This window comes from Neodiprion lecontei, chromosome 4 (assembly GCF_021901455.1).
Source record: "Neodiprion lecontei isolate iyNeoLeco1 chromosome 4, iyNeoLeco1.1, whole genome shotgun sequence".
NCBI lineage: Eukaryota > Metazoa > Arthropoda > Insecta > Hymenoptera > Diprionidae > Neodiprion > Neodiprion lecontei.
The window spans coordinates 18610330-18637247 of NC_060263.1; the positions used below are offsets into that span (position 1 = coordinate 18610330).

At 43.4% G+C, this 26918-nt stretch overlaps 1 protein-coding gene across 3 annotated transcripts in view; it reads right to left on the reverse strand.

The window, feature by feature from the left end:
- The window catches only part of LOC107226649, a 56392-nt gene that overhangs the window by 20742 nt on the left and 8732 nt on the right, over positions 1–26918 (reverse strand). For all 3 annotated transcript variants that reach the window (XM_046739067.1, XM_046739065.1, XM_046739066.1), the window contains exon 2: positions 519–775. In XM_046739067.1, coding sequence (XP_046595023.1) covers positions 519–775 — 257 coding nt within the window. The remainder of the gene's footprint in view (positions 1–518; positions 776–26918) is intronic.

The window sequence follows — 26918 nt, forward strand, 5'->3', positions numbered from 1 at the left end:
AGGTACCACACCACGTCCTTACTTCAAAAAATTCAATTCCCAGGGAGTGCCTACTTCGTGTCCAGGAAATGAATCAGCGTCACCGGATCTCCGCTGTGAATATTTACTTTCCCGCCGACTTTCGTCACGCGCGTGTTAATCTAACAGCTTTCTGCATTTTCCCTCCCTCTCTCCCTCACTCTCTCTCACTCTTTCTAGAGTTGTAAAACGGGATGCAACAACTAGTCACGTAGAGAATCGGATTTGTGCGACACCCTGTATAAATCGCTGTTTGTACCCACACCAGCGCCAGGCCCAAGATCTCTGACGGAGACGAGAAACCCCATGAGCACGTTGTGGTGGTAGGAGTAGGAGGAATTCCGGCGTTGCCAGACCGGACTCTCCTCTTATTTTTGTGGTTCTCATTCGGAAACCGGTGAATGATCGCTACGTGTGTGTATGTTTACAGTCCCGCGGAAGTTGACCCGATTTTAACCAGTAACAGGACTCGGAAGGTAACAGGAATGAGGATAACTCACCACTCTGGACTCGATTTCCAGACTCTGATCGACGCGTTTCTTGCCCAGCACAGGTGTGCAGAGGTACATGTCCGTCGAGTTGTTCCTGCCATCCCGACTTATCGAGTCCAGACTTCTGACAGCTACGACAGCCGCGGCCTCGTAAAGCTCCTTCAGGATCTTTGGCCTTGTATCAGCCGTGAATAGCTTCGCTTTGACGTCGTTTCTGCCATGGTAGTGATCCTTGCGGGACGCGAATGTCGAAATGTCAGACTCCGCTGAAAACAAAAATCAAAATATGAATGAATATCAAATTGTGGGGAAACTATTAAAGCTCGTTTGAAAGCTCCGAACGAGTCCCATTCGCAGCTAGTTCAAAACTATGTATAGTGCAGTACAGTGAATGGCTCGAATCCATTTGTAGGTACCCGGACCAATGGAGTTTCCTTGGGGGTGCAGCTAATGCCCCTTATCCGGTCATATGGTTTTTTTTCGGCGATGTCACATTGTCGAGGATCCAGCGATACACACCGGCTGTGACTAATAAAAACTCCTAGATACCCAGCAGCGTAACGGTCGCCCAGCCGAACCGTGTCGCTGATAGGGTATACCTACTGGGAATGAATAGCGGGCTTATTCAATTACATTACAATCTACCAAATGACGCTCGAATCGTGCATTACCGCGCGATTCATCTGGAGCATTGAATCATGAATTTTAAATTAGACATTATCACTGCCTCGGGGATAATCTTGAGTTTGGTAAATTTAAAAATATCGGTAGTTCTCCTCTTCCAATGAGTGATCAAAAACGGAGACAAAACAAACGATCACACGAAGTATTACAGCGAACTTGAATAAATTTGACTGTCATCACGGTAATCGATCTACCAGGCTTAGCCGAATCGAAATTAATTTGTTGAACGAGCGCGGCGAGTTTGTAATTGGGGTCTTTTCAATGTGATCTCAATTCAAAGTTTAACAGCGAACTCGGTATAATGGCGTTGTGCGAAACGCTTCCAGGGTATTGTGGAGTCTGTGACCGTATTTGTTGTTTGTGGTATGCCATTGTTCAGCCCCTGGTCTTTGTTTTACCCGAAGGTATAAAACAAGAACCGAACACACGTATATAATACACGAGGTATGAGACTATAATGGGTACAGAATTTATCATCGCATAATAAAATTCAGTTTTTGATGTCGGATCTTAGATCGAGGGAACCGTTTTACAATTGGCACGACGCAAAAATCGCTAATCTCGTAGCATCTTAACGCACAGGCAGCAACAGTTCTCGACGTAAGTTCGTCGCCGTCTCCGCGTGCGGCTGGAACGGAGTTATATGGTTACTTTTACAGACGTCAGAAGTGCGAGTTACGAGTCAAGGCCACTTTCGAGGCAGTTACCCACTGGCACGTTCACTCCATCCTCTGGGCGTCCATGATATCGGCGCTCGTTATACGAGCGAGCAGGTTTCCTGGTGCATCGGTTACGTGAGCCAGTCGGCGATTCTGCAGAGTATTGGAACCAGCCTTCGCAAATTGCCGCTGCAATTTTCATCAGAACTCCCTAATGAATGATAAAGTCGTAATTAAGCGAACGGCTAGACGCAGAGGCGAGGGAAGAAGTCACCCACTCTTCACCTTCATCATCATCATCACCATCATCACCATCATCATCATCATTATCATCGTCGTCGTACTCTTCTTCTTCTTCTTCCTCTTCTCCATCTTCGGCACGTGGGAGGTCTTTTTCAGGGCAGTGCAAAGTGCAAGGTGTCCCGAGGGGCTCTGCGCGGCGGCAGAACCAAGATATCAAGAAACGGTGTAATTTGTGAGTGCGCAGCACACCGGTTTAAGTGGAAACGCAAATTATCCCCCCACGCTCCCCGAGAAGACGAGTATAACGCTGACTGCACCGGCAGAGATGCAACGATCCCTGAGGTCTGGACTTCGGCCTGACTTCGACCGACTGACGCGGTCACATTACTCACGTGGACAGTAAGTAGACCGTAAGCACACGTTACTCTTCTAATCATATCCTTGTCCAGTCTTATCTCAGGACTACCATCTATCCCCGGTCATCACCACTGTCATATACGGATACTCAGAGACGTCTATGTGCGTAGTCGCATCAGACTCCCGATTCGAAGACAACGAATCATTACGACATACTCTTGGGCAAAAATGAATAGACACCTGCTTCGGCGTTTCACCGAGTGGGCATTCTATACGGAAAAGAAAAAAAAATGTAACATTTTTCGAAAGATATGGAATATAAGTTTTCAATATTTTTCTTTCACCGAAAAATTACCATTTGACGAAACAACGGAACAGGGGTCTTTGTATCACTAGCCAAAATATTTGTCGAAAAAAGTTGGTTGGAATGGGTTTCCCTTTTGGTGACCTCCTCTTCAGAGCCCTTTTGAAGACCATTCAGCACAGCTACTGCGCCTTTTTGCATGGCATGAACTCAAATTCATGACTTTCCATTTTTGAGGTAATAGTTGGTCTACATCTTGTATATCTATATCATTCTTAGCTTATAAACTATGCCCACTTATTGTTAGAATGACGGCGAAGCGTTCTCAATTACAAGGTCCGGTTCGTCTTTTAATCGTTCTGTCTTCTGTTCTCTCACTCCAGTGTATATAATACCAATAAATTCTTTCAAAAGCATATATAACACCAGAACTAGTGTGCTCACCTGTGCCAAGCAATAATATTCACAGGGGAAAAATTTATCGGTACAAAATTGTTCGCTTACAGTGAATGGCGAGCCGGGCTCCTGGCGATATTTTTTTCCCCGCCTTATGTATGCTTTAATTTTATTTTTACTTTTTCTCATTCTTTTTTCTTCCTCTCCTGCCTCTGGTTCATTGCAGAAGGGTCTGTTGGATCTTGCCGGTGCAGGACTGGTCCGCGATCTACGGTAACCGCATTCCTTCGTCCTTTTTTTCGTGCCTCTTTCCATCCTTCCTTCCCTCTCTCTCTCTCTCTCTCGCTTTATCCTTTTTTTTCGTTGTTGTTTTTACTCTTACTTTTTCCTTTTCATCCAGCGACCCGCCTCGAGCCCTTTCTTTTTATCCAACAGGGCTTCGCCGGCGTGTTTTCACGTTTTTTATCTTGATTTTTTAAATTGTATTCGGTCCTTCTTTTTGAGTGTATTCTTATTCACAACGCAGCGGTGGATCCACACATATTTTTATTCCAACCTAACCTGTAGCCTCTGCTTCAACTTTGCCAGATATACCTGTGTGCATCATGCACCTGCAGCTAATGTACAGTTTCCTAGATGGTTTACAAGCAATTAGATGGATGTGCCGCAGTCCTCGAGGAAGATGCAGCCTTTGGATTCTTTATTACGACAGCTGTAGTGGACAACAGTTGTACACATACATATTATTATAGGTACCGGTACCTACAGATAAATAGTTGCAGGAAGAGAGAAGAATGAAACAAAAGAAGAAATAACAGCATCGGGATTCATATGATTGTCCAGACCGTTATAATTTTTTTAGGATACAAATACAGAATAATCTGAATCGCAGACAAGTGAGGAAGAACGATTGGCTAAGAATTTCTTATTATCTTTTCCACATTCTTCTACAATTGATTCATCGAAAATTCCATATTTCGTATCCGATTCGGACAAGCAAGAGTTCATTTTACTTATAAATGAAGTTTTCATAAATTCACTCAGCTAGACTTTGAGTAACAGTAACGTATTTCTTGCTAAAGCTAAAGTCTGTTATCTATAAATTATAAGGATTGTACATGTTGGATTTTTTTCTAACAATTGATAAACTAAGAACACAATCTGTTTCGGACGATTTTTAGGGAATTAATTCCTGAATAAAATCATCTATTATTCTTTAAAAACCGAAGACCTGTATGGATTCCGCGGTAAAAAACCTATCAACGAGGGTGATTTCTCTGACGTCATCAATAACGAAGTGTCAACAGTTAAAATCCAACGTTTAAAATTATTTTCACGAATCACAGGAATTTTTTCGCTGGGACACGTATACAACGTTCATCAGCTGGAGTCATATTTTCAGAATTCTAATCTTCTTGTTTTGATAAATTCTTCGCCCAATTGTAAATCCAAAACATCCTCAAATGTCGTTCGACAAATTGCGATCACGTATTGTACAATTATTAATATCAGTCCCGGATCCTCGAGCAACACTGTAATAATTCACTATTGGAAATCGACATCGTTGATTTTTCCTGTCGCGTGTGCATCAAATCAGAATCGAAATGCATTATGCAGCAAGTATAATATACGGTATGTAAGTTGTTGACCGTTGCATAATGGCGACAACAAACTCGGTGACCGCCTGGATCCCGATTGTGGATGACGAGGATGGCTATCGGTCAGTGCCATTGCTCACAATGTGTGTAAGCCTGGTCGCAGGTACTATTATGCCTCAGGTAGGCACGGGCATATCGTTTCGTGCTGCTCCTTCTTTCATCCCGCAGGCGGCGACCGGTTCGCCGGCGTCGTTCCGAGCCAAAACTCATTGACCAACAAGCCGCGGGCTGTTTTCTCCGTTCTCCACCAAATTTGGCCTACGGTGACCTCGGCGAGCCTTATTCAGGAGAATAACACCGACAGGCAGTGCTCTCACGATTTTAATGCCGCGATCGTTGATGTCTGTAATAACCGAGATGCCTGCCTCGCGAAAGCCTACATAAGCGGCTCGATCGAACGATCGGTACAGGACGTTGTGATTGTTGCAAAATTCCTCCTAGATCTAGTTTTCGTTCAACTATTTTTCAGTTCTTTAACATGACTGACAACTATTGTAGTTATAGGTAGAAAATGTATATGTATTTAGTTGCTGTGACCAGAAAATTATCTGCTACGTTCTACTAATCTCTTTCGTTGTGGTCATTCGCGTGACATTTTATTTCAAATTTTGCGATAATTTGATGCTGATGAAACGATAAATTGATGCTGTAACTTTATTTAACTAATAAAATTCACTTACGTAGACAGACAAGCTTGACGCTGCCATTCAATAGTTATTAATATTACCAAAGTTTCTTGTCATACTATCTGCAGTGGTATTTAAACCGTTATTGAAACTGTACCATTCTTTAGTCACCAAAACAAACGAAATTTCTCTCAGTGTGATTTCTTCCTTAGTTATTTATTTCTTTTCTCTTTCTTTTGTGATCGTTTTATAAACGATGAATCGATCGTTTGTTCAACTCAAGAATTGCTCACATGCTTTTGCATTACCGAAACCAATTTCAGATGGTATCTGCATTATAACCTTGAAATGTTATTTCATGGCCATTATATGCCACGTGCCGGTAACTACTGTTCTTGCCTCGCGTGATGACGTGCCCCTCGATTATTTATACTGTCGCAAGGTTTTTAGTAATGAAACTCGTGCTTTTGTGATACCAAAAACTCTATTTTCGGTACAATTTTAGTAAATTAGATAAATACCGGAATAACAAAATTTCGTATAACTTGATGAAGCGGTTTCTCCTTGTACTCTCGTAAGCCGATCCACCTTCTTTATTTCTACCCACACATTCCGTGGAATTAGGTATGTAAAATTATTTAATCAAATTGTAGAATCAAGGATCAAAAAGTGAAACTGAAGGTGATCGAGTTAACCCATGTAGTTAAAGACTTGAAAATAACTGAAGTGTTATGAGTTTGTCTTTTGTATTTTTTTTTTTTTTTTTTTAAAGTACAAAAAATCGTTTTATTTTTATACAATACAATATCTGCAAGAATTCCCTGTGAAATGGAATTTTCAAGGATATGTGTTCGATACAAGCATAGCTGCATCGATTTCAATCAAATGAAGAGCCTGGTGATAAAAATTGATGTCAAACAATTTGCGGACAGTTCATTTACGAGAAAAATCAGCGAAATAACTTCGAAACTATTGTCGCGTTTCAATATGCATACTCATTAACCAAAGTGTCGAAAAATCCGATCAATCCGTAATTTACAGGGACCCAAATTAATCGTAGGAATTCGTTCAATTCGAGGAACACGTTGTCGCCTGATATTGGAGTGGGTTAAGATTTCGTTTGACCGTGTCACTTAAAACTTGTCGGCAACTATTAACGCGCCTGGCGTCGGCGTCGGTTATACGGTTCAGTTCGGCTCTGTGCCGTTCAGTGTGCATAACTCATTCCGGGACCGAGGAGAGAATTATGATCCATCTAAAGTACAGTTAACTCAATTCTAGGCCAGAGAGTTAAAACTGTAGACGAACAGCCCACGAGCCGGCAGTTTAACATTACCGCGGCAAGTTCCTCTCAAGAGTCCTTATTCCCTTCACAAGACGTTCGTGACGCGCGGTGCGGCAAAGAGATGATGCGACGAACGCTTCGTGGTCGTCAAAATGAGCGATCGCCGCCGTCGTTAGCATTACTATTTCGAAAATTAAACGTTGAGTTTTAAACGATAAGTTAACAATTCAGGTTATTTTCAAGCGATTGTTAAGGTCAAAGTGAATAAAGGGATTTCAGAGTTCTTGGTTTGGATCGATTCGGTTCTTCCTAACCTGGTGCTGCGGAGATTTTGGGAAAAATTGATCGCGTTCCCGAGTTATTTGCAAAAACGTGAATTCTTCTTGCCAGACCATAAGATGGAAACTGACGTGAGAAACTTGGTTCAATGATCATAAGTTTCATTTAAAATCTTACTAATCAGACTCAACGTAAAATCGTCTGACTCACATCTCAGTTGTGTTTTTTTTTTTATCTAAAAACAAACATCCTTTTGTCCAAACTTCTTATTTCCGGGAAATAACGGGAATATTGGAAAGTTTTACGAGTATTCTTTTTAGGCCAAACCGTTTTCCCCGCAACTGGATTTGAAGGTGAAACTATTAATAGGTGGACCAAAATTTCGACTTCTAGGCGAAGTTTTCAACGCAGATAGGGGCAATTTGCGACGGTGTGTATTTTGCATGGAAAACGTCGAGCGGCTCGAATCGTCTCGAAGTAGCCTCAACCCGTTGAACAATCGGTGCCAGTGTACGCGAGTGGTGTGCTCAAGAGTCGGCTTTCATCTCCAATTAACCTCGTCTTAACAGTCTGGCTAATTGACTGTTTTCGCCGTCTCTTCCTATGCTCGTTATCGTCTAGATGTTTATTGTTTGCATTGAAATGCCGACCGAGGTCTTCTCACACGCCTTTGTCAATGCGTCCTCCGTCTATCCTTCGTAACGAATTTCCGAAGCCACTTTCCGACTCCTGCACCCATACTTGAACACGAGACGAATATTACACTCGTTCAAAATGTTCCTCCTCGATGATCGATTCCCCGTCACGAACCGCATCTTTCGATATTATACATTACACGACGTATTCGTCTTAATGCGGTACACAAAAGTGTACCGCAAGTCGATTAGAAATTATCGTTCGATCATTCGAGCTGCAAGTCACGTGCGGATCGGGCAGCCTAAAGGGCATGGCTATGTATTTCAAACTGACATGAATTGTTGCGCTGGATTCGGTTCGAATAACGATTGTCGAGACTCATTTTCTCCGTTGCTGTAAACCGAGAGAAATTTATACTCGTGGTTAACATTGTTCAGTCCTCATAAACCATTTTCATCTTTTACCAGTGCCCGGAAAATATTGTTTTCGATATAACGTAAAAATCAGTTTTCTTGCTGTAAGCAGAAGTTCTAAGATCTGTTACTTATCCTTCTTGATTATCATCTTTTCAAAATGTAGCAAACTAAAAAAACGGATCACACGTTGCAACAGCCAAAAAATTTAGTTAACAACTATAGACCACGCTGATTAGTTGATTGTATAACACTTTCCGGTAAATCAAACAATTTTTGAACTATTGTTGTAACGATAATAGTCTCCTTAGAATTTTCTAGTAACTATAAAATAAATGAACTGTATTATCGGTATATTACATCCGATCAGAAACTTTCACGGCTTCAAAATTTTTTACGTGATATTCTTCAGACACCGTAATCACACAAATCAAGCTGCAAAGAAAAAATGGAATTCAGTTGCCGATCTTATCGAGTTCAATTCGAAATCGGATATCGTCGTGTAAATTAATCAAAGGAAGTCTCGTTACGAGGCGATAATTCACACCACTGCCAGTCCCTCGATCCCTACGATCCGACGACGTCTGACCGCACGACCGCAATCTTTAGTAAAATTTCTCTTTGATTGACAGAATCTGAGGTAGGTAGGTAGGTATAGCGGATTGACTGCCCGGTACGATATCCGTACTACGATCGGTACTTTCGACGATAGATCTAAGATGTCTTTTTTTTTTAACAGTCGAGCACGTAAGTAGCCAAACGATGTGCAGATTTTTTAGATTCTATAATTATTGCCAGATTTTCAGTAATGGCGAAAAGCTTGGTCTACACGCGGAATAAAAATGCCCCTCGTGAATGTTGAAAACTATTTTCGCACAATGTTTCTTTTTTCTTTTTGCCAAATTCTCTGGATAATACCGACTTTTGAAAGTCTTGAAGAAATAAAAAAAATTCATTGGGTTTTAAATTTAACTTTAAAGACAGTCTCGCACAGTTACTTGTATGATTTTTTTATTAAAAATTATTTTTCTAGTGTATAAATTTTGATCAGTGATGACGAATGACAAGTTTTTAAATACTACTCATAAATTTGTTAGAGATATTTTGTTTGATATCTCCCTGTTTTGAGAATTGGAGTTTTTCGCATGCGTGTGTATATTGTTATAAAAATTGTTTAAAATTAATTATTATCGGTAAATCACCGTACGCGTGGAATTACTTCGCGTTTAATATCACTGGACTGCATCTTGTAGTCGATATTTCTGGATAACGGACAATTTAACGATCTCGGTAAACTCGATTGCGAGTTTCATTAACCAGAATCGATGACCTGGTTTGATGTTTGCTTTGCGACTTTGAGCGCAGACGCATTAAAGATAAAACTCGATGGTTAATCGATGACGAAATGGCGCGACGAGTTTTTCTCGTCCGTCCGAAGGGTAAAGCCAGAAATAATTAATATGGCACACTGACGTGTGCAAAAATAATTCGAAGGGTGATTCCTGCACTTCTGTTGCGTTTTCATCTTCAAGGTTCTACGGGAAAAGGGTTCGACAGATTTTGTGGCTTTGCTTCACCGTGCCAGCCACACAGTCGATGAACTATAGTTAGAGTACAGAGTGGGTATGACCAAGTATGCGTGGGCAGACGTGGCTCCACATGAATGCTGGGTCCTGTTTGCCCACACCTTGTATTATTATCCCTGAATGTAAGGCCGCGCGACGTCGCTGTCTGGCTAACATTACAGCCTGAAATATCTCCGATTGTACGATTTTACGGAGGAAAAGAGGTGGAAAAAAGAGACATTTTTTCAAACAAGAAAGTGTAAATATTTTTATCAATGAAATTCACAGCTGAAAAGCTGAAAAGCTTCAAAACTTCGCCGACAAGTTATGTTTGAATGTTTGAAGAATTCAATAAATTTAAAATATAATCAAATATTAGTAAATTGAAGGAATGGAAAGACGTAAATAATAGCAAGAGGATCTGACTTCAGTACAAGAAGTATTGAAAACGTATGCCAACAAAATTTCAATTATTCTCTTGGAGATTACTCAAAAATGGGTCGAGAAACAAAAATTGAATACCCACATCACTGAGAATCTTTGAAAGTTCAAGTTTTTATATAAGTATCATTCAAATCGAAAGAAATTTCTAGTGTTGTCATATAAATACCTAGATAATTCAAAGATTTGGCGTCCCAGACTTTCAAAAGTGTAGCAGCAATAAATTTAGAAGATTGAGACAGGGCTTAAGATCTTGTCTTAATGATAAATGCTTCTTACGATTTACGATTAATTTTCGAGTTTTTCGGTGAAAACTTATTACCCATAAAAAATTTCCACCGGTCACCCGCGGTCAGAGTTCGTAAACTTTTGGGTAGAATTTATCTAAAGTACAGGCGATGATCCCGAGTCCTAATTGCAGCAGTGAGACACAAAAGTTCGGAGCAAACGCAGCGTTAAAAGCCTCTCAGGATTCTTTCAACCAAACTCTCAGAGTCGCGGAAAACTCATTACCGGAACAACGCCGTACATACAAACTCAACAAACCCGTGTTAATTCCTCTTTCTCGCACCTCTTCATAGCCCCGAGACTTCATTACGTTGCAGACGCGAATTAACCATGAAAGAAATAATCAATCTCTTGATCTGATAAGAATTCCGATCTATCGATCTTCAACCAATATTTGCATCTCATTCTGTTGTCGAGTAAAAATTGTTTTGTTTGATCTATTAAGATTTCTCGATACGCTCAAGTTCAACTTTTTACTTACGTTTCCTGATTTTTGAAGCGCAGATCCGTTCTTCAATCGCGACTCATAAAATTGTTTTCAACGTAATTACGAACTCTGTGATTACTTACAAAGGAATAAAGCGACAACGTGACCTCACATTGCTAAAACTAACGAACACAGATTTTTCTAACATTCCGACATTACGTATCTTCAGAAGTGAAGCTAAACTATTTTCTCAGCTGCAATTTAAGCCTGATTTATATCGAATGATAGTTTTTGATAAAAATTGAGGGCACGTTCAGGAACTTAATTTAAAAAAGTTACAGATAAAATTTCATATGACTGCGATAAAAATTGGGCCAGAAATAGTTCATTGCGAAAAATCTGCCAATCAGAATAGATTTCCTGAAAATAAATCAGGCCAAATTTTACCAAACTTGAAATGTATCGAAATTGCGGCGCAGGTGTATAAAAAAAAATTGTATCTGAAAGAGCACACGGGCGACTCGGCAAGAGAATTCTCTGATTCATTCGCTTCTCTTCCCAGGAATAAGTTTGGGCACGTATTATATGCACATATGCATATACGCGGTGGGGGGTAAATACAACGAATGGTGGGTTATGTCATTAATGCGCGTGAACGGCGGCGATAGAAATCGTCGTCACTATGCTCGGGGCTGATTGTGAGACTGACCCCTTTCGCAGCCGTGGATAGACATACACACCAGTAAAACCTTTATGCTGCAGACGAAACCCGAGCTAACTTGACGGTCGCCGCCTTCCTCGTATGGACTATAAGCCGCACGCGAGAGAAACGGAATATCCGATAATTAATCACTTGGTACACGTAGAGTGTAAACGAGCCCGCCCCAAGTATCCCGCTTATAGTCCTGCAAGCGTCTGATGTAACTTGTTCGTAGGCAACCAGGACTGAGGCTCTATGGCTGTTCGTCCCACTTGCTCCTTACGATAGTCTCATTAGGAATTGAGAAAAAAACAACAGCGAATAATCTCTTCAACCTTCATTTAAGACCGAACCAGACTTTGGTTATGCATTTAGACAAATTTTATTCGGTATGGCTACGAGGAAAGTTTAGTAAAACTGGTAGCGTTGCAATAACTAATGATTAAAATATTGCTGGAAGTATGAAAAGGAAGGTGGTACAAGTATCTGGTCCGTCTGATTATAATTTACGGAAGATGAGAACTGAGAGAAATTTTGTTAATATTGATCGAAGAATGGGCTGATGCAAAAAGTTATTACATATTGCAATCATTACCTAATTGCATTTTTCACGATAACCGAAGTGTATAGTTCTGGGTAACAAATAAAAACTAGTTAATAGCTGTAGCAGAAAATCTAGTCTTTGTTACTGTTCTTTTTATATAACTATTGCGATAATATGATATCGACGCACCAATAAATTGACGTTAAGGCTTTACTTGATTGACTGTAAAAATGTATGTAACTAAACTACCAGATTTAATGTTACAAAAACCAGAAAATGTATTATTGACAACAATAATGAAACTAAATTGCAGTTGCTCGAACCACATTTTCTTGCAATTCCAACGATATTTAAGCCTTTACTATAATGATATCCATTTAACTATAATTTTCTAGTACTCGTAACAAATGAAATTTTTCCCAGTGTAAATTCCAACGAATACCAATAACCAGCTTCGTATTCTTTAGTTGTTTTGCAAAATTTCCTTCCTGGAACAAGACTGCCGGAGGATTCGCCAATTAGCCGGACTCTTCGCCGGCTTGTTTCCCTGGAAATCGGGTGTAGAACCTGCAGTCTGAAACAGGCAGGTATACGAGACGGAGAAAGAAGCCGGTCGGCGTCTGCACCGAGTGCCCCTTGACATTCGATCCCTTTCTTATAGGTATAAGGTTTCTACGATCTCCTGTTACTCTTGACCCGCCAGAATTTCATGCTACAAAAATCGCTCTTCTCTGCATCGCGCATCGCTGCATTATCGCAACGTGATTATATCAGAGCTAAACTTTCCTGATCACTGATTCATTTTTCGCGAGTCGAGTGATTAATCATTCCTTTGTTCGTTCACATAATATACAGAAAATGGAGGACAATATTTTAGGCAATGAAAACATTTTTTTGCTAGTTCGTGTTCTCGGTCTTCCAAATTGAGTCAATTCTTTCCTTTTCTCTTGTATGGATCTAAATTGTTCGTGAAAAAGTAATTAGATGATATTTTTTCTTTATCGAATTTCAGGGGAATGACAACTTATACGATGGATTGAATTTACCAAAATTACGACGTCACTCGTCCTGATAATTAGCAAAAATACTGAAATTCAATTGCCTGTAACATTCGCAAATGTTTCTTTCAACGAAAAAGATAAACTACGCCACTATTATTTCAAGTTACTGTACCAAATGTACTTATCAGTACTCACAATGAAAATTTAGGATAAAGTCTCTAATTCTCGTGTGGTTCGCCTCTGGCCTGCCGCGTGTTTAGCTGCATAGAAGCGAGAAAGATTAAAGCAGCTGACCTCTCGCGTTCGTTCAGCGTTGTGGAAATTAACCTATGTACACAAACGTGCCGTTTATACACAACCTACAAGGCGAGTAATCGTAAGACGCGGTCGTGAGACTGCCACGAATTACACGAATTATTTCATCAATTACAACGCAGCCTCCTGGAAGTCCTCCTGCAAGTAAACGCTCTCGCATTCCTGCGGTAAACGGCGCTATACTCCAAAGGTTGTAATAATATGTCTGTTTGTCGCTACTGCAGCAAGAGTATAAATTCGGCTCGAGATAAAATCCAGACTCCCAAAGCTACCCATGGCCTTGTCAAACACGCTCTTGAAACTGCGGGACCTCCACCATTCCACCATCCATCCCCAAAAAGGAACAAGGGGGACTCTGGCTTTTGCCTTCCGCGTTCCCCGTGTTTACGGAAAATACCACGGAACTGACGGAGAACAGGATCAGGACCAATTTCTTGGAGTTTTTTACCCGGAAAGTTTCATACTGTATTGAAAAATGAGAGGACTTAGCTGGGAAATAATACAAAGGTAGCCAACGTTTTTTTTGGTCTACTGTCTTTAAGGGAGTAGACGACTGAAAAAGAGGACAAATTTTGGGAATTTATGTCTTGACAACCAATTATTCAATTCAATTGGGGCTCGTTTTATCCGATGCTATGAAGATCAAGCTCCATTTGTATTTTCTTTTATTGCTGGGGATATTTCGAGAACCGTTCAACTGTTTTACTTGAAATTTGTAGTTAGTATTATTGGATAGGTGATCCTCTTCGCCACGATCACGTTTTTCGTAAACTATCATATTTATTTTGTTGAATAAAATCGACTCTCGACTTCAAACGTTTGACATTTCATTGAGAAACCATCCAAGAATACTAAATCCATATTTTAAGTAAATCAGTTGGTTCGTTTTTCTGATATTATGCAAGAAACCGCAAAACATGGCATCGTGCAAAACGATTGACGTTATTGTCAGCAACGATGCTCTCTATTAATTAATTCGATAGAAAATAATATGAATACCAAGCTCGCACTACACATTTTTCGATAAAATAAAATCCCATCGAATGAAATGACTTTTTGTTAAGGTATAAATACCCAAAATTCACCCACTTTTTTTATACCTCTACACTTTCACATGCCTCGCCTTATAAGTGACGCAGTTTTCTCTCCCTCGTTTTCTCGACTTAGTACGAAGCTCGTTCGATGCGGGTCTTTAATGTTTAATCAAATATGCCGAAGCCGAGTCGGGCGGAGCTCATAAAGCGATTCCCAATAAGCGACGGTAGTTTGGACAAAATTGGTCGCGTGACCAGGGAGGATATTGAATTATTAGTTTCCTGTATACGAGTAATCACTAAATTCTACCACCGAGTGTGTTATATTAAGCCTCGAACCCGAGCGGTGAAAATGTTCAAGCAATCTACAAATATCGCTGCATAAATATCTGCCGTCGCTCGTTCAATTCGCAATCAGTATTAGTAAGACTCCGTGGACTTGAATAACACGCTATTTGCACTTTGCGCTGTCGCGAAACCCACGCGCGCCTCCTCAACTCTTCTTAAACACTAATTGGATAAGTTTTAATCGATTATAAGCGGCATGTAAGGTAAAATTAGCAATCACGGTGCGCAAACTTGGAGAAAATAATCGTACGCGATTGCTAATTATCGTGGTGGAAATTCAGGACCAAGAATATGTACCGGGAATCATTGATCCGGAAAACAAGCAAAAATATTTATTGGGAATTCATTCGACCGTACCAAATTGTACCGTACAATCATACATCGTTTCTGATCCACATGAGATCCACGAATTGATACCAATTCGCGGAAAAGGTGCGACCCCAACGCGTTTGGGTCAATAAAATGTTATTTGTAGTGTGTGTCTAGCTTCGATTGCTCGTTTTGTAGATTAGATATTACTTGTGTTATTGCTTTTATCGCTGTCTCGATATGTGTATAGCGATGTGTATACCAATAATAATACGCTGTCACCGAGGGAAAGTCAATGTTTAGTTTTCGCAGCCTGGAGGAAATCGTGCTGCGGTGTGTGTATGCTTACAGCATAAATTTTTACCCACGTGAAAGACTCACCTCATCGAAAAGGGACGGCCAATTTCCAAACCCATAAAATATGTACCCTGGACGTATACGTTTCACGGTATCTCGAACAGTCGAAATTACGGTCATCCGAATAAGGAAGCCGAAAGTCAATTTCAGCCAATCGATTTTCCACTGACAGTATAACAAGCCAAAATGCGCTGGGCGATGCTAAGATTTCGGCAATCGTTTATCGCCTGTCATAATAAACATAAAACATAATGTAAGCGTGAGGAATAATAAGATACCACTGAAGTATAATACAGACAAACCCGCGAGTGCAAATAAATCAGCGCAGCATGAGGATCGAAGTATCGGCAATTCGTTCAACGATAATGCATCATCGATTCCGGTTACTGTCCTTCATCCTCGTTTCTCATCTTCTTATCAAAGCCGTCCCGAAGACGCGGCAATGCGGCTCACAAAGAGCTCTGGTAAAATTACCTCTGACGCGTGCCAGACGTTCCCATTGCATGTGCTTGCAGGGGTTTAAGTAGGCGCTGAAGACGAGTGGTTTATTTTAGTCTCCCCAACGTGTATCTATATAAACGGAGAAATTTTCTTGTAACCGCTCCTCATTGATTCCCCTTAAAGGCATTTTTGTCTGATTTTTTTTTTTTTTTTACAATACTGCAAAGAGGATTGAGCGAAAATCAGCACACCGTGTGGATGCAGCTTACGTATAAACAAATACCGAGGCACTTGAATTCGTAAAGAGGCGACACACTCGAGGATCGCTGCTTACGGGACATTCTAGTTGGACTTGAAACAAGACAGGAAAGTTTAGCTTCGGGACATTTGCCAGAAACTAAGGAGCCTATCTCGGTTCCATACACGAGTACCTTATACTTCTTGAGTGGGCACATATATCCGACCGACTGCTTTTGGTCTTACGTTTTAAATAGAACCGTAAGGGGTGGCTGGCCAGAAACAACCCGCACGTTTCTTGTACCCACTCGGGTATGTATCTTCTAGACTTAACTAAAATAGCCCCCGCTTAAGCTGCACTGAGACTCGGTGCTCAGACCAGACATCCCAGTCTTTGACTAAACACGGTGTTCGATTTTTTACCGATTCCGAGTCCGGAACCGGTGGAAAAACAGAGCCCAAAAGCGGCTGAATCCGTTCCGTTGATTATTTCGAAAATTATATAACGTCTCGCAGCTTATGCTCATGAGCATTTTCACAACAGTGTTTGAGCTACACGTGAGAACAACGAGAAACGGGACTGCGAAGAGCCGAGTCATATCGAGGAGATACAGAAATGTCAAATAGCGCCTGCCACTTCTGACTGCAAACACGGCAGTATTTTGGTCCTGCAGGCATATCACTGCGCACTAACGACAGTTTATCCCGTTTCTTTCACCGTCGGACAGCCGGCGTGTGGATGAGGAGACGGAAGAGTGGCTTTGAATAAAGTAAAGTGAAGCAAAGCAAAGTTTAGTGAAGTGGGGAAAGAGGATGCAAAGTAAATAAGCGCCACGTCGAGGGAAAGTTTAACGAGAAGACAGCTAGACGTGCAATTAGGTCACGCCCAAGAACCTCTTTCTCACATTTTCCGGAAACGATTACTCTCACCGTCCGCTGTTTCCTTTCAGTCTCACGTCGCGGCATCCATCCGTATAAATCGACACCGGATCTTGAAAATATCTGCCCTGTGTTTCTCCGACGATGCAACGTAGAATCCAGTCGCGGTCTTATAAGGACGATAGCGCGAGGTTAGTGATCCGGAAAGTTATACGACCCTCAGCTTCTCTCAGCCGAGGGCATTAGGCACGGTTATTTTCTGTCCCGAGGGTGAGACACTCGAGGAGTAAATATACATGGTATATCATACTCGGTTTGTTTTTCTTGCTAAAAGTGCATTTCCCCCTTCTCTCTAGAGCTAGGATTCCGTAGCGGATCTCTGTTTGACCCGCGGTGTCGATCCCTCCCTTCCTCTACGTCTAATTTCAGTTTTCTCATCCCTCGGGATATCGCTTCGAGCATCATCGAAACCCCGTGCTAATCATCGACGTGGTTTTTTCCCAGCATTCTCTCCTGGGAAACAGCCCGAGTGGTGTACAAACCGAGTACGCGTTGATTGCGTCACTTGAAACCGAGCCGAGAGTCTAGGAGCGGAAATCTAGACTGCAGAGAGGGCAGAAGCGGAATACTCGCCTGGCCAAAACCTGATCCTGGCTACCGCGTAAAGTGCACCTTTGTGGAAATTCGAATGCACTCGATATCCCGGAAAGCCATTTGGAGCTGCTCCAGTCGTTGGCACGTACAACTCGGTTGTCACACCTCGACCATCGATCAGGCTGAACGCCACTTCACGGTACTGTGCTGCCCACTGTTTCTTTTCTCTTTCATCTCCTTTTCCGATCACCTCCTTTTCTTCGCTTTTACTCGCCTGCCTTTGTTTGCGCTTGCAGAACCACCCCATACTGCCCACTTCTCCACTCGACTGGATCTCGGCCAATTTTTCTGTTGTTCCGTAAATTGCATCCCCTTCGCTATTACGCTGTCCTGTAAAAGTTTACCGCTGCAGTGTGCAGGCGGTCACCGGGGAGTGAATGAACTCCGGCGGTAAATGAAAGTGTCCACACGCGTTACGGGAAGTTTCCTTCTTTCGGTGTGATTTTCCAACTGCTTGTACGATCACCGTAACTCTCCGTCAATTTTCACGTGACCGCAAAGAGTCTGGTTCAACATCCACGATCCGTCGATGTCGACATACTTTCCAAGTCCATACTAACAGTGAGATGTAGCTAAAGACCAGTGAGTGATTGCTCGCTGTGTGCAGTCGGGAATGTCGTAACTTCAGGAAACTATTAAAACGGACACCGTTAAAACTGCGATGAAAAAGGTTTTTCTACCGTGCCCATAAAGAAGGAACTTTCAGACTTTGAATTGGACCTCGGCCAAGTCATGTTCTTGGTGCACGGTGTGTGCACATTTGCCAAGTAAAAAGAGTGAAGTGCAATTTTTCTCGCGTCACAGCTGCAGACTTATAAGCCGTTGCACCGCCGGTGTTACGGCCGCGTAGAATATTCCCATTTCCAAAAAAGTCAAAGAAGAAGATAAAGAAAAGAACAAAAAGTCTTGGCACAGTTTATCGCCGCTCTTCGCCAAGGACCGTTTGCAGATTCATCGCTCTCCTCGAAGGCCGTTCAATCCAACTTTTATCTCTCCCCCACTTTCTCTCTCTCTGGCTCTCTTTCTCCAAAGTTTGAATGAGCCGTACGTCTGCAGTACGAGGCATGGGAACGTGGGACAAAAGCCGCATTCTACTGCCTGCAAGCTGCACACATGCACGTCTAACTGTAAATGGGAGGCTGTTACCGGACCGAACACAACACACAGCGTAACTCCGTGTCCATTCAGAGTCCTCCTACGTTCACCGAACTCTCTTTCCCGCTCTTGCCCGCTTCCTTCTGGTTTTCGATTTCGTATACGGTATATTTTGACGGGGCGAAGCAGTATAAGCTCGCATCGATAGCAGCCGCTCGTGGTAGGTTGCACGACGATTTACTCCGCGCCCGTGAGTCGATTAGAACAGGTCCGCCCACTGACTCACTCGGCAATCGACAAAGTTTCATCCGGAGTCAGGACATCTCCTGGGACTGCGCTGTGGAGAGATGGTAACAGTGCTGCACAGGAAGCAGGCGTGCAGCGTGGTCCAAAAGCAGGCTCGGAGACGCGAACGAAGTGCCTCTGAAAAACGAGAATCACGTTTCCGACCACCCTGCCTCAGAAGCCAGCGCTTGAACCTTGAGCGCCTCTTCAGGCCCGAGGAAGACGCAGTCGAGGCCGAACGATTACCACGCGGCCAGCAGCAGCGTTGTAATAACATGTCTCCTGCACTGAGGTAACGCGATAGCATAGCAGCTCTCAGATCGTTGCCAGTAAAAGCTGCATTCGGTCTGCCGCGGTCTTAACGGTCGTATAAGACCGCACTGATCCATGCGGCGACTACAAGGTATATAATCTCCGGTGCCAAGTGTCAACCGCAAAACGATCGTACAGTTGCAATCCGGTATCGCACTTTGAGACGTCTCTCTAATGGTTTCGGGTCATTTTCAGATTAAGAATTCTCAGTTTCGTCGGACGAGGACGTTGGGCCGTTTTCCATTAAGGCTTCCAGCTCCTCCCGGAGGAGCCGTTCTCCAGGGTGCACGTTGCAGGGTGAAGAGTATCTGGAAAGGCATTCGTTACGGTGCGGTGGGACGTTGACCCTGGTTCATCGGTCACCTGGGGTTCTGGGTTCTGTTGCGCACTTGTCTCGGCAGCGATTTCCTTATTTGGATTCGACTCTCTGTCCGCCGCCTGAGAAGCAAAACGGGCATGAGGGGCACTTGGCTTCGAGAGGCTGCTACGGCGTCTGTGTGCGGCTGCCTGCGTGCAGCGCGCTTACTGCCCGGACACCGACTCCTTACGCCGCTACTACTATGGATGAGAAGTAAAGTCGATATTACACGATTATTTATCGCCCCCTGCCGCCGTGGCTGCTGGTGCAGCACAGACGGACGGTCAACCCGGCAAAACACCGTTTCCGCGACGAGGAGACATCACGTGCCTGGCATTTTCATTAAAGTCCATGCTACCGGCAGTTCGGAGAAGACATGCGGGCTTTGAAGGAGGCAGGTGAAAAAACGTTTTCGAAACCATGGTTTTCTTTTTTTTCTTTTTGTTTTTAACATACTACCAGGCCTGAGAATATAATAGATACTTCAGTACTTCCAACCGTGGTATTTAATTAGGAACTTTGTGAGGCGGTAAAACAGAGCTGATCACCGTATCGCGATACCTCTACGACCACCGGACCTTACGCCATTATCTTGAAACGTGGCGACTAGCGAGGCTTGCTGGTCGGCGGGATATCTCTTTCACAATCTGTGTCAAGTTGGTCACTATTTCTTAACCGCGATCCTTCGTCGAGAAATCCCGGTGTACCTACCTTGTAGAGCTCTTGGACTATGAAGGAGATAAGCGGCGAAAAGGTGAGAAGAGGCCGTTTTCCTTTCAGAGGAGATAAACAAACTCGATAACCTCGCCACTTCCGGGGCATCTTTGACACTTGTAATAGGTATACCTTGCAGCGACCCTCAAAACTTCATAGACACGTGTGGCTGACTGTACTCTGTGCATTTGTCACCCTTCCTTTTCTTTTTTTGTTGTTTCATTAAAACTCTGTGAGGCGTACAGTTCGCTAAAAAAATTATTCAAACAGATGCCGTTAAATTCGAGGTTTGAAAAGTCAAATCAAAGCTCACGAAGTTTCATTCTGTCAAAGTGAATCGGTATTCCCTGATGTAGGGAAAAATTAAAAATCACATATTGAGATAGAAAATGTTCAGTGTCAATATTCTTTGGGGATATTACAAACATTCTTATGAACAGATTCTTTACAAACAGTTTGCAGTGAATTTTCAATAAATTTAACGCTTTCGCATGAAAAAATGTTTGCAGTCCAGTAAGAGGCTGAGAAAAAAATAATCTCAAACGAATTTTGCGAAGAGAATTCATCCCCGAACGAAAGGCATATAATAATTATTGACTCGAGTTGTCAGTTGAAAAAATGATTGAACTCGAAATTTTTTTGCATCGAGAAAGTATTGTTTTATAAATGAATTCAACTTGATCGACTCCATTTTTAGATTTCGAACCTTGATTTCACGCCGTTGCTGTTTCTTGAATATTTTCATCAACCACTAGTTATATACTTTTCTGCCATGGACTTCGCTTCTGAGATCCTATAATAAAATCTTCCTGACATCCTGACGAAATGAAACGGCGTATTTTTAGCACCTGTCGACCAAAGTACCCTCGGCTAGATCACTGCAGCTCATAGGGAGATACAAAATTAAGGGAGAGGACACGCCGAAATGGCGGAACGGGAGGCAGCTCAACCCCTTTGAGTGTCGCCCTAGTGTGGATTTTGCATTTAGCACATGTGTGGCGATCACACTCGACTCACGCACGTGTATGCAGGTCCTCCGGGCAGCTGACCATCGGACCACTCGTTGCACTGCAGGGGTATTAAAACGACGGGCTGGCACCTAGCCGAGCTGCCGGGGTCCGTCGGTGAAAAAAGAGCTCAGCATAATGCCCTGCATCGGCAGATGCAACGCTTATTGTAATCAAGATCCATCATGACAGACCGCAGAGCTCGTCAGGGCGCATTGTTGCCCGCGCTCCTGAATCAGAAGGGCGGTAGATTTCCGCTTCCGGATCTCCGGGTGTCGTTAATCTTGATTTTATGTTACGGTTTCCGGCCCGTCGTGGAAACGCACAGACGGCATTGGAGCCATTTCGTGAAAAGGTTTCGACTGCTCGAGGTGTTCGTGAGGAGCCTGAAGCTGCTCACGGGTGGTGCACGCTACGCAAGGTGTGGAGGTTATACCTCATGCCTTCTTGCAATGTGAGAGTCTACTGCAACGCCCCTCAAAGAGTTGTGCAATCGACGCTTAACTAATATATGCCTCGGGTGAGGAAGAACGCGGGTATGGTAATCTATGGTAATCTCTTATAGCGCTTGTACGGAGCGCGGCCGATCTCTTGAGAAACCAATTTACGTACCTATCCGTGCACCACTACCTGCCCACCTACCTATCTCTGTGTCACGCGATGTTAAAATATCAAATATACCATGTGTGCACACGCGTTTCTTCGCTTCACGAACATGACGTTTAGAGTTTTCATGCCTGTACCTACCATTATACGGTGTACATTATTCCCAGCAAAAACCAAGTCCCGCATGTCCCGCTTATTGCTGCGGACACTCCCGAGTTAGACAAATGGTCAAAGTCCAAGTTCCCAGTGGTCAGAATCCAGATCATTCTCATCAGTTCGAAATGTGGAAATTAACTAACTCTGGAAATTATGACCTTTCGAACTGATGAGATTCGATACAATGATAAATCTGAGCATCGGCCATTCGAATTCATGATTCACGCCTGATTCGGAATTCTGCCTCAGCTGTCTTCTGAAGTCTGAGAATTAATGAGAATCCAGTATAATAACTTAGCCCTCTTCCGGTCATGCGTCTCTTCTCCAGGCTTTATAGCGCTGTGGAGATCATCGATTCAATTCACCGACTTGAGCAGGATTAAGAGACCGCAACATCGAACATTGTGAATCAGGAAAAACGTTTGTGGTCCAAGTAGGGATGGGGCATCAGTGAGGCAAGTGTGCGAGTATGGAATACAGCGAAGTGGAGAGCGAGGTCGTTCGACAACCGGGATCGCGAATACACGTGGGGCGTGTGGGGTCCAGCCTATGCGAATGGCATCAGATACGTGCAGAATCCGGTGGATATCAGCTACCGAGAAGCTACCGACCAAGAGATATGAAGCTTAAGGACATTCCTGCCAGACCTTGGAATGGACGCGAGCAATTCTCGGCTCCCTTGCTTTTACTTCGAGGCTGTATATGTATCCGCAAGGGTTCTATTTTCTCCTGTTATCTCGGACATTTTCGAAGCGGTCTGTGTAGTTGATGAAAAATAGCCGTAGGAAGCTGGTCTGGATATTGCCAATGAAAATTTGAAGGTCGATGGAAATCGCGAAAGTTGGACAACGGCCAATCCGAGATAGAGGATGAAATTGAATCTCACGCTCGTTTCGGTGACAGTACATCTTATCCCTGACGCATGTAATGCAACGCTTAATCTCCCTGGGGATAAAAAATCACGCTCACGCGTTATGCTGGAGGAAGGGGGTCCGAGGATCGTGAGAAAAAGATGAAAAAATTCCGTACATAAGAGATTAAAATTAGAAGACCCGCTACGCCGGCTAGCCTACAGGCGTAATTTGATCCTTTCCACACAAGATTATCGCGTCTTACTATCGCACGCTTTCGTCGTCCCGGCGTGAATCTGGCACCTTGTCGGTAACAGTTTCTCTTCTTCTCCTCCTCTCTCTACGCGCGCGTGCGTGTGTGTGTGTGGTTCTTTTTTGCGCTGTTAAAACCTCGCTTCGTTTCAGCTATCGGCTTCCTTGGCTCGAAACTGCAGACTGTTGTTTATTTTCCTTTACAGAAGAAGAAGACGAGAAAAACAAATCGCTAATATCAACGGCTGATCCTATTCTGCACGGCACGTAGAGCCACGGTACGTGGTCGGTAATTGAACCCATACAGTCTGCAAGAGCCGAACGCCATTCCTCCTGTCTGACCATAATGTGACGAGTTACCAGTATCGGCTATACGTGGTTGAATCGATCGCGTTAGTGCGGCTATAATCGGGTGACCAGTTCTTGAGAAAGCCAACAAAAAAATACCGATGTAACGAATGTTCCATGACCATTCTTCTCGAGCAGGTACAGGTACCCACATAAAGAAACTTAACTTTGAAGCACGTTTATCCTTAACCTGTTGCAGGATTCTTAAGGGAAGATTCTTCAGCTGGTTCAATCTTCGTATCAAACTAGATTTTGATTAGGAATCTGAAAGAGGATAGTGAAAACAGGCTTAATCCTTTGTCTGATTTCGAAGAAGCTACAGAAGAGCGGTCAGTAGTGGCCATGATGCAATTATCTGTCGAAAAACATGCTTTGATCGCCAACAACTGGCAGTGAGTGAATGGAAACGAAAATGGCAATAATTGTTTCTCCTTAAAGAATCGGTTACAAGATGATTTCGTTTTCATTTTCAGCCACATCAATGCAGAGTGTAACTACTTGATTGGGAACCAAAACGGTAGTTTCTTCATTTCTGCCGACGAACATCGACAATATCCGATAAAAAATACCACTGAAGCCTGGTGATCATCGCAAGTTTTATAACGGAAGAAGCTCGCCTGCACAAGCCACGGTCCATTCCGTGTGGCGTGTAAGTTTGGCCATGAGGGGAGACGGGATACACTACATCGAGAGGATTACAGGATGCTAGAATGCCTCGGAGCTGGGAGCGCCTTTCTCGTCGTACGTGCCTTGTAACCGAGAGACAACGACGTCGACGCACACAGTGCGCACCCACTCGCTGAAGAGCGTGCACCGATCCCACATCCACAAACTCATCGGTCATTTTACTCCCACCGTACTCGAGGACCGTACGTGCCTGAGTCTTGGTGTTGAACCGGACGATTCGACGGTTAGTTTCTTACGATAGAAAACGGAATTTAGTCCCGATAATCGAGTGACGATTAATCTGAATCCGAAAGACCAAAAATATGGAGCAGAATTCAACGTGCATGGTGAGAAGAACCCCAGCTCAAGACGAAGCTCTGTTGACTCTGTGAATCAATAGAGTTTGGAAAATCGAGAGCAATCCAGCCTGTGGACTGCAGTATAAACATGGAGGACTAGGTCGAACCAAGACTGTTGGAGGACGCTGATCTGGTCTCGATTCCCAAAGAAAAACCACCGCTACCTGACAGCGTTGCAAAAGCGCTCAGCGATGATGATATTTGTTGATTTGGTGCATACGAGCATGCGTGCGTGTGTACAATGCATCGGTGAGCCATGGTTCAACTGCGGATTAAACCGCCAATTCTGTTTATCGATTGATGGAGCAGAGAGAGACAAACGCGATGGAAGGAGGGAGAGGTTGGAACGACGCTAACACGACGCTGCCACAGAATGAGCGGGATCTAATATCGTATCGAGGAAGTCTTTGAAGTGTTTCCGCTTCCGGAGTCGATGATCATCCGGCGATACCTGCTCGCCGAAATTCGATACACGACCATTATTTCATTTTTCGAAACTCTTTTATCGAGTACGCGTGCAGCAGGCATGGAGAAAACCCGAAGAGACGTGTTTCGTCTGGTGAGCAAACGAACCACTATAGATTCGTTTGCACAGAGCCAGTAGTGGCCAGTCTATTTCCTATTCGTCTATTCATAGATTACCAGTGTCTATCCTTAGCGGAGAGCAATATTTACCCACAGAAATAACCGAAGAGCTCGAGACTCCAAGACTAGGCCAACGTTGAGTTATACACAGGTCAAAGACAGGCTGGAGTGACCTTGAAAGCGGGAGTAGTGCATTAAAGTGTGGCATAATCAAATTCCCAAAATTTCATTTCCTTACTCGCAATTCCAGCTGGCAGCACTGCTGCACCGTGGAGAACGGCGCGCAGGCGATTCACCTGTCGCGAGTCATGCTCTGTTTGCCATGATAAAGACCCCCTGATAATCCCCATGGTTACCGGTAACGGTGATAAACCAAGGCGCAACGATACGAGAACTGGCTAGGATTCTCAGACGTTGGTTTAGTGAATGAAACCGAGAGTACGTAAAGCGACCAAGTCGTGTGTTCACCTACCTATAAATCCAGTGAGCTGGATAATCACTTATTAGAACGTATGTGCAATGGGCGAGTCACGGAATCAAAGGTTTTGTTTGGAAAATTGTTGTTCATTCGCTTTTATTCGCGTGGGAATTATTACAGTCAACAGTAGAAGTGATGAGTTTCGGAAGCTTGGAACATCAGTGATTATACTCGGAACGCTGGTACCGTTGAAAATTCATTCGTCGAGGCTCAACGAACGTCCGGTATTTCGCATTGTTCATTTTTCAGAGGGCTGACCACTCGACCGTGACCAACTCCGTGTACGATATTCAATATACCGATACGGCTGCACCTTCTGACAACGAGCGTTCAAATTTCGTACGAGTATACCCGTCCATCGTCTCTGCCTTTGAGACAAGGAAGCGAGCCGAGACCCAAGGCCGCGGTGTTTTTCATAGCTGTTTGTTCAAGCCTCATTTTTGCCATCCGTGTTTTCAAAGTTCGGCACGCGGTGTCTACCGCTCGAATTCGAGCACTAGCAAGTGGAGCGGGTCTTGAAGATCGGAATTAGGCAATGTTTACGTTAGCCGGACGTGATTTTTACCGGACTTTATAAGAGTGATCATCTTTCGATTCAACCCTTCAAATCCTAGAGACCAATGAAGTGGTTTTAATAAAACTCTGAAAACGATGCGCACGGTATCTGAGTCGATTTACCAGTGACATTGGTTGCGAAATATTCGACTCTGTTATTGCCAAACAGTACGTGCCGCATCAGGTTTCGATTACGTCATTTGAAATAATCTCGCATTTGACTTTGAGAGAGTCCATCGAATGGGATTCCTTTTAACAATCCGTGGCACATCAGGCCGCCAAACTAAGTCCCGTCACGCTGAGGCACGCCACAATGATTTCATTTCATAGCGTTCCATTCCATTTCATATCATTTAATTTCATTTCATTTCGTATCGTTTCATATACAAGACAGCCGTACGACAACACGTCGTGGCAAAACTGAATCGACAGGCGTCACGCAGCCGAATCGTCTGCAGGGTGAATATGAGTGAGTGCAGTGTACCTATATGGCAGGCGGATATAACATCTGCTTGAATTCTGCGGCAGCATCAGCTACCTGGCGAACATGCACCGCACTGCTGCACTCCACTTCTCTCTTCATCTTCATATCTCCCTACTTCTCTCTTTTTCTGTCTCACTGCAGCACCGCGTTTCGCATGTCATATGTTGCTGCTGCCTTCCCCGTCCCGTTTCACCGCACCGAAACCGCAGGCGGTATTC